The sequence below is a fragment of the Protopterus annectens genome, chromosome 5.part0, assembly GCF_019279795.1.
Source record: "Protopterus annectens isolate FY-2018-M chromosome 5.part0, PAN1.0, whole genome shotgun sequence".
NCBI classification, from domain to species: domain Eukaryota; kingdom Metazoa; phylum Chordata; order Ceratodontiformes; family Protopteridae; genus Protopterus; species Protopterus annectens.
In genome coordinates this window covers 1449499802-1449513414 of record NC_056735.1, presented here as the reverse complement: position 1 = coordinate 1449513414, position 13613 = coordinate 1449499802, and the positions used below count along the sequence as shown (strand labels likewise).

General features: G+C 38.2%; 1 protein-coding gene across 9 annotated transcripts in view; it reads right to left on the bottom strand.

Annotated features, from left to right (window-relative positions):
* The window catches only part of LOC122801731 (homocysteine S-methyltransferase 1-like), a 638040-nt gene that overhangs the window by 506610 nt on the left and 117817 nt on the right, over nt 1-13613 (bottom strand). For all 9 annotated transcript variants that reach the window (XM_044071256.1, XM_044071255.1, XM_044071254.1 and 6 more), the window contains one exon: nt 12495-12598. In XM_044071256.1, coding sequence (XP_043927191.1) covers nt 12495-12598 — 104 coding nt within the window. The remainder of the gene's footprint in view (nt 1-12494; nt 12599-13613) is intronic.

Sequence of the window (13613 nt, the reverse complement as noted above, 5' to 3'; positions counted from 1 at the left end):
AAACATAATCATATTAAAGAAATATATTTGTCTAGAAAAAAGAAAAAGGTTTATAATATACATGACATAACTGATGAATTTAGACATCATTTTCACACGATAAATCAAACATCTCAGGTGAATCAAACATCTCGGATCATTCAACCATTAGATAAGATAAAACAGTACATTAAAAAAAAAAACTGTATGTCACACTCAACAAACAACAATCAGAAATCATAGATAAACAGATATCTTTACCGGACATACAAACTCAAATTAACAAACTTAAACAGAACAAAGCACCAGGCAATGATGGCATCATACCTGAATTGTATAAAATCATGCCTAAAACAGCTATTTCTTTACTACATAATGTATTCCATAAAGCCCAGAATTACATTATTTTGCCCCCATCCTGGAAATATACTTTTATTTTGCCCATTCTTAAATCTAGTAAGGACCCTAAAATATGTACGTCATATAGACCCCATAACTCTTTTAAATATTGATTACAAAATGTTTATGAACATCTATACGGACAGACTAAAAAAATTTTTACCCCAGTTAATTAATGATGACCCAACAGGTTTTGTAACTAATAGAAGTACATATGATAACATCAAACGGTCTCTTATTTTAATTGATTATTCACACAGAAAGAAAAAAAACTTGTCTCTGGTTAGTCAACATTAACTCAGCATTCGATTCAATACATTGGGATTATCTATTCACATTATTATAATGTTTAAACGTTTCAGATAATTTTATTAATTTACTATTACATCTTTACAAAAGCACTTTGGCTTATATCAAAATTGGATCATACACATCGACTCAAATACCCATCACTAAAGGAACAAAACAAGGCTGTCCCTCATCTCCCTTATTGTTTACTCTCATAATGGAACCATGGGCTAATGATATACGAGGAAATAAAAACATAGAAGGTTTGGAAATTAGTGATGAAATAACTTCTAAAATTCAGTTATTTGCTGATGATGTGCTCATCACTACTAAAGGAGATAATTCTTCCATAACAGCCTTATTTGAAGCTGTTAACACATTTCAATTTATATCTGGACTGACATTCAATGATAATAAAACTAAGATCCTACCTATCTATTTAAACAATAAGAGAAACATTAACAAAGGCACTAACAAATACATCACAGATCAAATTACATATTTAGGCATCATTCTTGCTAAAGATATTAAATTAATCATAAAACTAAATTATAATAGATGTTATGTAAATATTCAAATTTTATTAAAATGGAATACAATTATATTTACAACTGAGGAAAGGTTAACTATCATTAAAATGATAATCCTTCCTAAAATTCTCTATTATACAATCTATTTTAATACTTCCCAGTAAAGTTTTCATTAATAAGATCAATTCTCTGTTACTAAAGTTTTTTGGGTTTCCCAGGAAACCTAGAGTAGCACTTAAACATCACCTTCATAGCTGGAACAAAGGAAGCATAGCCTTTCCTGATGTGAACCTTTATTCTAATGCAGCTATTATTAGGTCCATAGCACAACTTTTAGATACACCATATCAGGCCAAATGGAAAATATTCTGGGAATCCTCAACTATGCTATTAATATCGAAACCACAGCCATACAAATAAGAATTTATAAATAACCCAATATTATGGATACTTAAAGATTACTTCATGTTACACAGCATACCCAAACATTCATTTAGGTACTTACACAACATACTAATACATTTTAGAAACTTTATATTTAAACACACTAAGTACAAGGAACTTTTTCTTAACAATTTTCCCAATAGCCTTTACTCAAGAATCCTTACAATCCTCAGATATAGATAAAATTACCTTGCTTAAGCAAAAAGGTCTTGTGTATTGGTTTCAACTTATTACAGATGATAGGGTGAAGGATGTAGATCAGATAATAAGTCAATATCAGTTAAGACAACTCCCTATGGCTTAACATACAATCCCTCAGACTATTCTTACAAAATAAGATAAACCCGATCACTTCTGCTAATAAACAGGTCACTAGTATATACTGCTAGATTTCTTTAATTCAGTTATTCAGCATAAACAAAATTATTCAGACAACATGGCATTTATATACAGACTTATCAGAGAAGAAATATATTGCTGTCCTGCTAATTTCTGGAACCATTTTATACAGTTAATAACACACTTCCACGGGATCTAGATAAAACAAATATATTAGAATCTGCAGGGAAAACAACATTTTCACTTAAATGGAAAATATATTTCTGGAGATTTTTATATAGATCTTTCTACACACCTCAACTAATGAACAAAATTAATGGTAAACTAAATATTTCAGTCAATGAAGGTAACCACTCACAGTATGTGTACCAAGTAATATGACAGGATCCACAAGTAGAAAAAATGAAAAGTTCTTTATTGCACAAAAACACAGATTTAGCGCTTACTTTTCCAAACAGGAAACTTCATCAGAAAATATTACATTACATCCCCACTTGTTTAAATAGTTAGCCTCTATTTTTCATTGGATAAATACCCAAATGCTTTAAATTTAAAATCACATGAATTCCATATACATATTCCATATACACAAAATAATAAATAAAATTTCTATATAAAACTGCTATACAAAATGCTGTATTGCTTAAACATATCTATTATTTACACCTAAATATCAAAAAATTTATGTATAAATCAGGGCTCTATTTTAGGTCCTCTATTGTTCTCCATTTTCATTAATGAACTTCTTCTAGCTACTCCACTAACAACTTGCATTCAATATGCAAATGACACTACTATCATTTGCTCAGCCTCAACACAGACAGAACTTCACTCTCTCACACAAAAAACCTTCACAACCATAGAGCAATGGTTCTCTAATTGTCTTCTCCTCAACCCCAAGAAAACCAAACTCTTGCTCTTTTCACCCACCCACTTTTCTTCCTCAATCCATTTTACGCTGACATCTGATAATGTGACCATTATCTCTCCTGACCAAACAACAAAACTCTTGGGTATTACTATTGACAATCAATTGAAATTTGACTACCATATTAACCTTACAATAAAATCTACCAACAGAAAACTAGGCTCTCTCTACAGAATCAAATCTTTTCTTACTCCTGAAGCCAGAACTACAATAGCTAGAACCCACTTAATCTCAACCCTATTATATGCTTCCTCCATATACACAAATCTTTCTAAGCATAATCTTAACAAACTTGCTACATCATATAATAACATTGCCAGATTTGCAACTGCCTCTCCATATAGAACTCATCATTGTTTAAATCTTAAAAAACTTGGGTGGCTGGAACTACCCCACCTTATACAATACTATCAACTCACTATTGCCCATAATGCCCTACATCACCCCGACAACACTCCAATACTCTCCACCCTCATAACACCCTATAACAATCAGAGGTACCTACGCTCCACTAACAAAATACTGGTCCAAACCTCCCTATCTAAAAACTCAGCAGGTGACTCCACATTTTCCAACTCAGTTGGCAAAATATGGAACAAGCTACCACAAGACCTCACAACCCTAACTTCAATCTCCCTATTTCAAACTAAACTAAAATTCTTCCTAAATAACCATTGGCTATGTTCATGTAATAACCCTGGTTAGCTATCTCTTTTTTTCCTTTTTATCTGATTCCTTAACAACCTCTCTCTTTCTTCTTATCTACAAACTCTAACAGAGTATTTAATGTTCATCATCTTTTTCTTTTTTTTACCATCCTAATGATTTTAGATTGTACTCAAAAGTCTATACAACCTGTTTGCAGGTTTATTGCATATGTTTTTTTTCCTATTATTGTATATTCATGTATATCTTGATATTGTTAAGTAGTATGTAGTGGAGCTTTTCTCCCCGGGCCTCCACTGAAAATGGACATGTATCCAGTTGGACTAGCCCGGTAAACAAATGTAAAATAAATAAATAAAATAAATAAATTACGCTTTGTATTTAATGAAAATATTCTACCTCCTATCTACCGCCTTCATATTGCAACATTGTTTATACTAAACTACTTTATATTGCAACATAGTTGTGCAAAACTACAAAATGTTCTTAAAATAATAATATTATGTCACAGAAACACATCTTGATAGCATTTTTAAAAAAGCATTTTGACAAAAACATTTTTCTGTCCCAGTTTAAAATGTTAACAAATAGCTTTTAATTTCAATGCTGATGTTATATTAACGTGGTCATTTAGACCAGGAAAAACACATGCATCAAGCCTCAACTGCCACATCAATTCCTTGTATTTAAGCCTATTCTGCCAATCACCCCCCTCTTTCTATGATATGAACCTTCTCCAGTATCCAAAATTTAAAATCAGCATTCACACAATTTAGGGCATGTCTAAACAATGCATTACTTTCCTTTTTCTTGCTAATTTCATACATATGCTCATAAATATGTTGTTTTAAACTACATTCCGTCTTGCCTATATAGAATCCCCAACATGTTGAACAGTATGCTATATATACTACCCCTTTAGTCCGACAGTTGTATAATTCATTCACACGGCATATGTATTGCAGCACAGGTATATCCAATTCCTCTTTATTAGCTATAAAAATACATTGATTACAATGCCCACATTTAAATGTACCTTTCATACCTACAACCTTTCTCCTAACTTCTTTCTCAAATAATTCTTTTAAGTTGTCATTTTTCTTATAACCAAATTTTAATGACTGGTTAAATACTTCCAACTTGTTGTGCATTCTCCTATAAAGATCCCAGTATTTTATCAAAATGTTTTGTATATTATTGGTGTCCTCATTGTATGTTAAAACCATGAATATTATGTTCCCATCTTTCTTTACCAAGGTGGTGGTGTTCAATATATCTTCTCCACTCTGAAAAAAGTGATTTAAACTTTGTCCCCCATCCTGATAAAATCTCATTCTTAATACTATTAACCATTTCCATGGGATAACCCCTATCATAGAACAACCCACCAATAAATTCCAGTTCATTCTCTAAGCCCAATCTTATAGATGTCATACAAACTGCTACAGTATCATCAAGTATGGGATTCCCTACCGTGGAAGCCCAACATCCAACTAGTCTACCAAAACCTATCTTTGCTTTAAGGTACGCCGAACATCACCCAAACGCTCCTCACATAGCTTAGGGCATAAAGGTGATGTTCAGGCATACCATCCTCAGAACTGATTGCCCCAGTAGGAACACCAGTCTAAGGAAAACAAAAGAGAACCTGCATATCCAGGAAAAGAAAAGACTAGAGGGATGGAGGGAGGGAGTGAATACTGCTGAGGTGAAGGCAAAGACATCTACTGTTATGATAAGATTTTACACAACTGTACTATGTCCTTACATTCACTGCTGCGGTATTCATCACATATAGGAAAGTGCCAAATCTCAAGATGCAACTTGGGAGGAGGAAGCAGCAGTAGAGCCCTCTAAGAAGCCATGAAGAATGGCATTAGCAAAACCAGCTCTAGCTCTGGAGATACCATCCAACGTGTAATGTTTGGTAAAAGTATGCACAGACGTCCAGGTAGCTGTTTCAAGAATAGAATTAGTGTATAATCCCTTGAAAAAAGCACCAGAAGAAGCCACAGTGTTAGCAGAATGAGCTTTTACAGAAGAAGGCAGGCTCTTGCCATGAAGAGTGTAACAAAAAGAAATAGCTTTTGAAATCCAAGTAGAAATAGTTTGCTTGGAAACAGCTAATCCTAAAGACCTAGGATGAAAGGAAACAACTGATCAGATTTTCTGATAGCTTTAGTCTTATCCAAATAAAATTGAAGCTGTCTATGCACATCCAAAGTATGCAGCACCCTGTCACTGTCAGACTGCAGAGAGGGAAAAAAGTAGGCAAATTAATAGCCTGATTAAGTGACAACTCTTTAAACACCTTAGGCATAAAAGAAGGATTAGTACGTAAGGACGTCTTGTCCTCATGGAATATCAAAAAAGGCGGACAAGGTATAAAAGGCTTGCAACTCCGATACCTGTCTATCAGAAGTAAGTGCTAACAAAAGAAATGTCTTCCAATAACAATGTTGCAAGGAAGCTGAAAGAGCAGGCTCAAAAGGAGCCTGGATCAATTTCTCCAGAACAAAATTAAGATCCCAGGGAAGAGGAATAGGCTTCCTGGGAGGTCTAATATTAATGACGCCTTTAAGAAATTGCTTAGCCTCAAATCTAGAAGCTACATGTGCAGTTAAAGGCAAACAAGCAGAAAGAGCAGATAAGTGGGCCTTAACAGAAGAATAGGCCAAACCAACATTCATCAACTCACAGAAATAAGAGCGAACCAAAGGAACAAAGACAGTAAGTGGGTCCAGGTTACGAGACATAAACTAAATTGAAAAGCTCTTCCATTTTGATAAGTAGGATTTCCTAGTAGTAGGTTTCCTGGCCTCCTGCAGGACCTGCAGCACATCCTCAGAAAAAAAGGTGTCTATGAGGAATCAAAACGCTATCACCCACATTGTCAGATGAAGTGTGGACAGGTGGGGATGGATGTGAGTATCCCTTGTCTTATGTGAGCAGATCCAACCTGCGAGGCAACCGGTGATAAATGCCCTTGGCTAGATGGAGAACTAGAGGGAACCAATACTGTCATGGCCAAAAGGGAGTAACCAACAAGATTTTGGGAGCATCCTATTGAATATTGAACAGGACTTTCAGAATAAGAGGAAAGGGAGGGAATACATAAAGAAACATCCCATTTCAAAAAAATTAGAGGGCATCCACCTTCCACACTAGAGGATCTGGGACTCTGGCACAAAACAGAGGAAGCTGATTGTTCAGAGTGGAGGCAAAGAGATCTACTTGAGGAGTAACCCACTGATAAACTATGTCCAAAAACACATCCCCATGAAGCATCCATTCACAATATTGAGTAAAGGACCTGCTCAGAGTGTTTGCCACAATGTTCTGATATGAAGGGATATAAACTGCCTGAAGAGTTGTGTGATACTTGACAGCCAGATCCCATACCAGAAGTGCCAACCAGCAAAGAAGGTAAGATCCTGTTTCCCCGTTTGCTGATATACCACATAACTGTAGTATTGTCTGTGAATACCTTGACAGGCCCAGTACAGAACAGCATGAAAGGCCTGAACTGCCAGCATGAGAGTTCTCATCTCTCTGATGTTGATATACTCCTTCTGCTGAGGAGGTGACCATTCTCCCTGTACCTTCAGAGAGCCAAAAGTTGCTCCCCATCCCACATCTGAAGCATTTGTGAACAGATCCTGAGAGGGAATAGGGGGGTAAAAAGGGAGCCTTGGATTCAGAGACAACTGCTAAATTCACCAGAGAAGATCCTTCTTGAGACAAGGAAGCAGAGGAACTATAAAGTCTAGAGGATGTGCATGTTGAAGCCACACCGACTTCAGAAACCACTGGAACTTCCTCATGTGGAGTTTGGCCAGAGGGAGCACTGGAATGGTGGAAGCCATGAAACCCAGAGCTCTCAAACTCCCTGGCTGTAATGGAGGCCAGGGGAAAAAGAGTTTGAAACTAAGAAGTGAAAGTTAAGGCCTTTCGAGGAGGCAGGGATGCCAGCATTGGCACCATCTGAATCCTGCAATCCAGAAAGACATAATCCTGAGAAGGAGTTAGAGAAGACTTTTTGAAGTTTATCATGAACCCAAGGCTGTGAATATGAGAAATGGCAAAATGATTTTGCAAAAGGATCTCTGGAGAGGATGCCTGAATTAACAGGTCATCCAAGTAAGGAAATATTTGAATCCCTTGAAGCCAGCAAAAAGCAATCACATGACCAAGGTATTTGGTGAACACCCTTGGTGCAGTAGAAACGACAAAGGGCAAAGTACAGAACTGAAAATGCCAGGAAACAACAGAGAAACGCAAAAACTTACTGAAAAAAAGATGGATCGGAATATGGAAATAAGCATCCTTGAGATCCAGAAAACCCAATGGGAGCAAGAGAGGAAACACAGTCTGGAGGGACAACATCCAAAGGGAAGACACCTTCAAAGAAGCTGTTTAGATGAGAGAGGTCTAGAATCGGTCTCCAAGTACCCTCTTTTCTGGTCAATAGAAACAAACCCCTTCCCCCTTTGGGACACAGGCACCTCATGAATAGTACCCTGAGACAAGAGATCTTGAAGAACCTCTGGGAAAAAAGGAAGCTGTTCCCAAGGAGGCTGAGGAATGCCCTTAAAAGGAGAATGGGATATCCACACCATGAAGTATCCCTGACAAATGACTGACGGAACCTAAGAATCCTGAGTGATTCAAAGCCAAATAGGAAGAGAAAGAGGAAGACAAAGAAAAAGACCAATGTGGTTAGGAAGAGGCGGAGAGTCAGACAACATCTGATTGTCAGGAAAGGAAGGCTTCTGAATCCCTGCAGTCTGAGTGGCCTTAGGAGGAGCCCATTCACCACCCTTTTTACCTTTAGCAGGAGGGTGAGACTCCCTAAGAACAAAGGCTGACTTAGAAGGGTAGTTTCTCTGAAATTTAGGCACAGGAGAAACAAACATGTTTAAGTTTCTGTAAAGCCTTCCCCTTGTCCTGAAGAGACTTAAAATAGCAGCCGCTTCCTCAAACAAAAGTTTATTATCCAGAGGAGCATCCATCAACTTAGCCTTAATATCATCAGGTAAAGGTTGAAGCCTAAGCCAAGCATATCTTCTCATTACAGAACCAAAAGCAGCTGCCCTAGAACAGGCATCTGCTGCATCATAACTGCATTTGATAGAATGATGAACTACTTGACAGGAACCCTCTAGCAAGGAAAGAGCTGAGGATTTACTCTACGAGTCTGGAAGATCAGAAAAAAGCTGACAAGCCTAAAAAAGAAGAACCAACACATACCTAGATATATGGGTCAGATAATTAATTGCCCTAAAAGCTAGGGTAGCAGAAGTATAAACCTTCTTACCCAGCCTGTCCATGGTTCTGCTGTCCTTGTCAGAAGGCAGTAACTTGGTTGAGGAAGCAATTGAGACAGCTTATCAGAGGCTACAGACACCACAGAGGTGTCAGCAGCAGGACATTTGAACAGAACGGTACAATATGCAGGCACCCAATAAAACCTATCAGGCTTCCTGGGAGCAGAGGGCAGACAATCAGGTGCTTTAGAAGCATTGGAAAAAAATCCAATACACCAGACAAAACAGGAGGAATGTCCGCAGGTTTAGGAGATTCCATTTGCAGTAACTCATAGTACCTCTTATGGATATCAGACACCTGAGCACAATCCCACTTAAAAATGCTATCATCCTAGAGATTGTGTCCCCAAAGGAAATTTCCTCAGGAGGAGTATCAGGACTATCAGATTCCTCCTCCTCTGACCCATAGTTCAAAGGAGAACAAATCTGAGTAGAATAAGTAAGGGATTCTTCATCAGAATCCAACTCTTCCTCAAAAGAATGCAGTTCTCTGGGCCTTTTAAATGGAGAAAAAGACCAGGGAGGAGCAGGAAGGAACTGAAACCTTTTAAGGAGGTGTTAATGACAGAAAAGCATTAAATAACCCCTGTGTAAAGGTCTGCCACTAACTTTGTGGATCTCTAGGAGCAGAAGAAACATGTTTAGTTTTCTGTTTCTTTTTTAAGGGAATATCCGCCATAGAAAACTGAGAAGGCTCTGACTCAGGAAGGCATTTGGTAACCATAGTAGAAACTTTTTCCCAAAGAAAACTTTGCGGAACCCCCCCCCCCTGACACCTTGGAAACAACCAACCGTTGTTTCCCCTGAATGTTGGAAACGGACGCCTACAAACCCTCGTCGGACATGCTGTCTGCTAGATCCTTGCCAGCCCCCAACCCAGTAGCAGCAGAGAAATCCGACAACACAGCCAGGCTAGCCTCCGGGTTTGTAACAACCTCAGGAGAAACACCCAGCAGAGGCTGGATAGTGGAAGATTCTGGTCTTACCTTTTTCACCTTCTTCTTCCCTGATGGCTGACCCTCACGGCAGGAAGCTCCTTCCATTGTATCTTTAGCAAGATGCTTAAGATGCTGGTTCTCAGGATACAATGAAAGGGAAGAAAGCCTACTATGACGATGAACATCTGACAAACTGAACAACAGATATGTTCATCAGAAGCTCCTAGGCAAAAAAGCCATTTATTGTGTCGGTGTTTATAAGGAATCTGTCTCCCACACAGGCATTTACCCTTCCTGGATGACATTAACCCCAAACAGCACAAAGAATTCAAATAAAAAGGACAAAACACAACTGGGTACTTACCTGCAACAGTTAGGACTTCAGCAAACAGGTGTAATCACTGGAATACAAAAATGCAGCAAAATGTGACAAGTGGAGTACCACAGGGTTCAGTCCTGGGTCCTCTCCTGTTTGGTATCTACTTCTCTGAAGTACAGACTAACACAAAAGGTCTTTGGCTAACTAAGTTTGCAGATGACTGCAAGCTAGGAGCCATAACCGAAACTACTAACGATGTGGACATCCTACAAAAGGGCCTCACTGAGACAAATGCCTAGTGTCAAAGCCATGACCTCAAGCTCAATGCCAAAAAGTGCACTGTCATCCCCTTTGGTAAAAACTCTGTACCCATGAACTACCACATAGGCGGTAGTCTACTTAACACTGAAAGTGTGATAAGAGACCTTGGGACACAGGTAGTCTCTCCTTTGATAATCACATTGCGACAGTGGTCAGGAAATCCTTCTACGTGGCACACCTCATCACAAAAGGTTTCTCATCCAGATAAAAAAAGAGGTCATTGTTCCCCTCTACTCATCACTCATTAGACCCATTATAGAGTACAACGCCCCTTTTGGTTTGTACCTCACAAGACATTTACAACAGTGGAAAGGCTGCAGAAATACCTCAAAAAGAGGATTACTGGCCTCAAACAGATGCCCTATGCAGACCGTCTCAAAAAACTCCAGCTTTACTCTGTCGCATATCGCCTACTCAGAGGTGATCTCTGCCTAACATGCAAAGCTATGTCAAACCAAGAGCTGTTAAAATCCCAATCCCTCAGAGCTACACGCTCTAGGGACCTAAACCTTGTCACCACAATAAACAGAACATGGTGGAGGGACAGATTCCTGTCGCAGAGACTTCCCATACTCTGGAACAGACTACCTATCTATGTCAAACAGAGCTCCTCATTAGCACTCTTCAAGAAAAATCTTGATGACTGGATGGGAAATAGGAAATTCACCCTGGGGATCACTTCTGTGGCTCTGCTTGACAGGGGCACAGGAAAATAATTTTCTTGGGTGGCGAAAGCCAGGGTACCTTTTTGGCTAGGCTTATATAGGCCCTAGGGCCAATAGTTTAGTACCTACCTATGAATCTAAAAATGGCAGAAAACGGACATAGGCAAACAGACCAATGGTTAGAAAAAGCATTTGGACTGGCGGCAAAGAAGTTCTGAAGATGGTAAGTCTGAACATCACTTTTATGCCTTACGCTACATGAGGAACATTTGGGTGATGTTCTGTGTACCTTAAAGCAAAGGTAGGCTTTGGCAGAGTGGCCGTATACCAGGCTTCCATGGCAGGGAATCCTATATGTGATTAATACTGCAGCAGAAGTCAGGTTTTTCTTCTCATACAGCCTCAAATTATGATTTAAAATTCTGATACATTTTATAAAATCTGCCAAAAACTTTTAGAGTTTTTAAAATATCTATAACCCTTTAAAATCAGTAGGAACCATCACTGGTTGCATAGAAACAGTTTCACATAAAATTTCTATATTCTCTTTGGGTTATGAAGAAAGCAGGTTCTGACACAGCTGCTCCAGTGAACTTGTCATAATACAACATTTCTCAAGACTGTATCTGCATAATTAAGCACACCTCTCTAAGCACATTTTGAATCCAGAGTCAAATTAGAAACAATTTCATTCATATATGACTTTTGCTATGCAGTGAAGGATGCAGCAAAATCATCTAAACTGATTGCACACCATAAAATAAATTTCAATATATGTTTTTGCTCATCTTTTTTGTGTGGCAAAGAAACGGCTTACTCAGCAACAATTCTCCATGCTTAAAAATCCTACTTCCGATGTTTAAATGTGTGTGTCAATACATGCAGGAATTTCCAATGTTTAAATGTACATATGTTTTTAGTATGGCGAATGCAGAGACACTACAAAAGAGGAACACAGAGTGCGTCCCTAAAGAAGAAATGTAATTTTTTTTTTATTTCTTTAAATTAAATGTTGTGGTAGCCTCCAGGCAAGCAGCCCTCCCTCTCCAAGCCAATGAGTCCTAGGCAACTGTCTAGGTCAACTAGTGCTGGATCCATCTCTGTTTGTCCCAGTACAGCAACAGTTGGAGAAATGGGACAGCTAAGCTATCATTCAAATGGCCTTAAGGACCACACATTTGCCAACCAACCTATAAACTGTCTAACACAAGTAAAGCTGGATAAAGAAATAAGAACATGTGATGGGTAGGAATTAGCCTATTTCTGTCACTGCTTTAACATTAATCATGAATGGAAACATAATGTTAGGATAAATGTTTGTCTTCTGCTTACAAAAGGTAAAGAAGCATACCTCCAAAGTTATTGTGTCGACATAGTTCCCATTGTACTCTGAGCCATCATGAAGGAAAACTCCATAAGGTCCAATGGAACCTGCAACCTGAGGTGGTCTCCTACCTAAAACAAAAGCAAAATACAACAATTGATTAGTTAAAAAATAAATAACATCTTGTGACCAGTTCAACAATATAGTAAATTACACATTAGATAAAAATATCCAACAGCAGGAACAGATCTGAGGAAACAGGAGATCATTTATATAAATGTAAAACAACAACATGAAATGTCATTATGCAAGTGTTCCTCACTTCTTTAGCTTGTCAGCATGCTATGCTAAAGCAGGGCCTAACAAGAGAAAACTCTACTTACTGTAAGCCTGGAACCTTGTCAACATCTCAGTATTGATGCTTAAGAGAATCACCAGCCCAAGAAAGCATCTTTTGGTTTCCGCTTTGTTATGATTTAGGGGGCACAGATTGGGGGTTGGTATAATGGTTAAGATGTTTGACTCAAAGACAAGGCACAGTGTTTGATTCTCACCTTTGATAGGGGAAACTGGCTAGGCTTAGAATGGAGTATTATGAAAGCTGTCAGTCCAAACCAAATACTATGCACGTGGGGGATGCAAGGCCCAACCAAACTATGAAGAAACAAAGATGGCCAGCAAGATTAACAGTCGAATATGCAGCCAAGGACCAGATAGTGAATAATCAGACTTTTATTGTAAAAAACAATAAAAGTCTGATTATTCACTATCTGGTCCTTGGCTGCATATTCGACTGTTAATCTTGCTGGCCATCTTTGTTTCTTCGTATTATGAAAGCTATCATAGTAATTAGCTATGAACTTATAAAACCATGAATCTAAAAAAAGGGGGGGGGTGGAAATTTTAGCAGTGTTAGTATCACAACAGGTAGCATACTTGCTTTTGATGCATAACATTGTGAGTTCTGCTCCCACAGCATGTAGCTGGATTGCTGATAGTGTGCTATACTTTAAGGAGGGGGTGCTGTAGTCCTGAGTGTGCCCTGCTCTGGATGAGATGCCTAGTAACTATTCATCTCCTTCCATTACTGAAAAGATAGCCTATGTGTACATGAAATAAATGAAGATTTATTCTGACAGAAAAGTT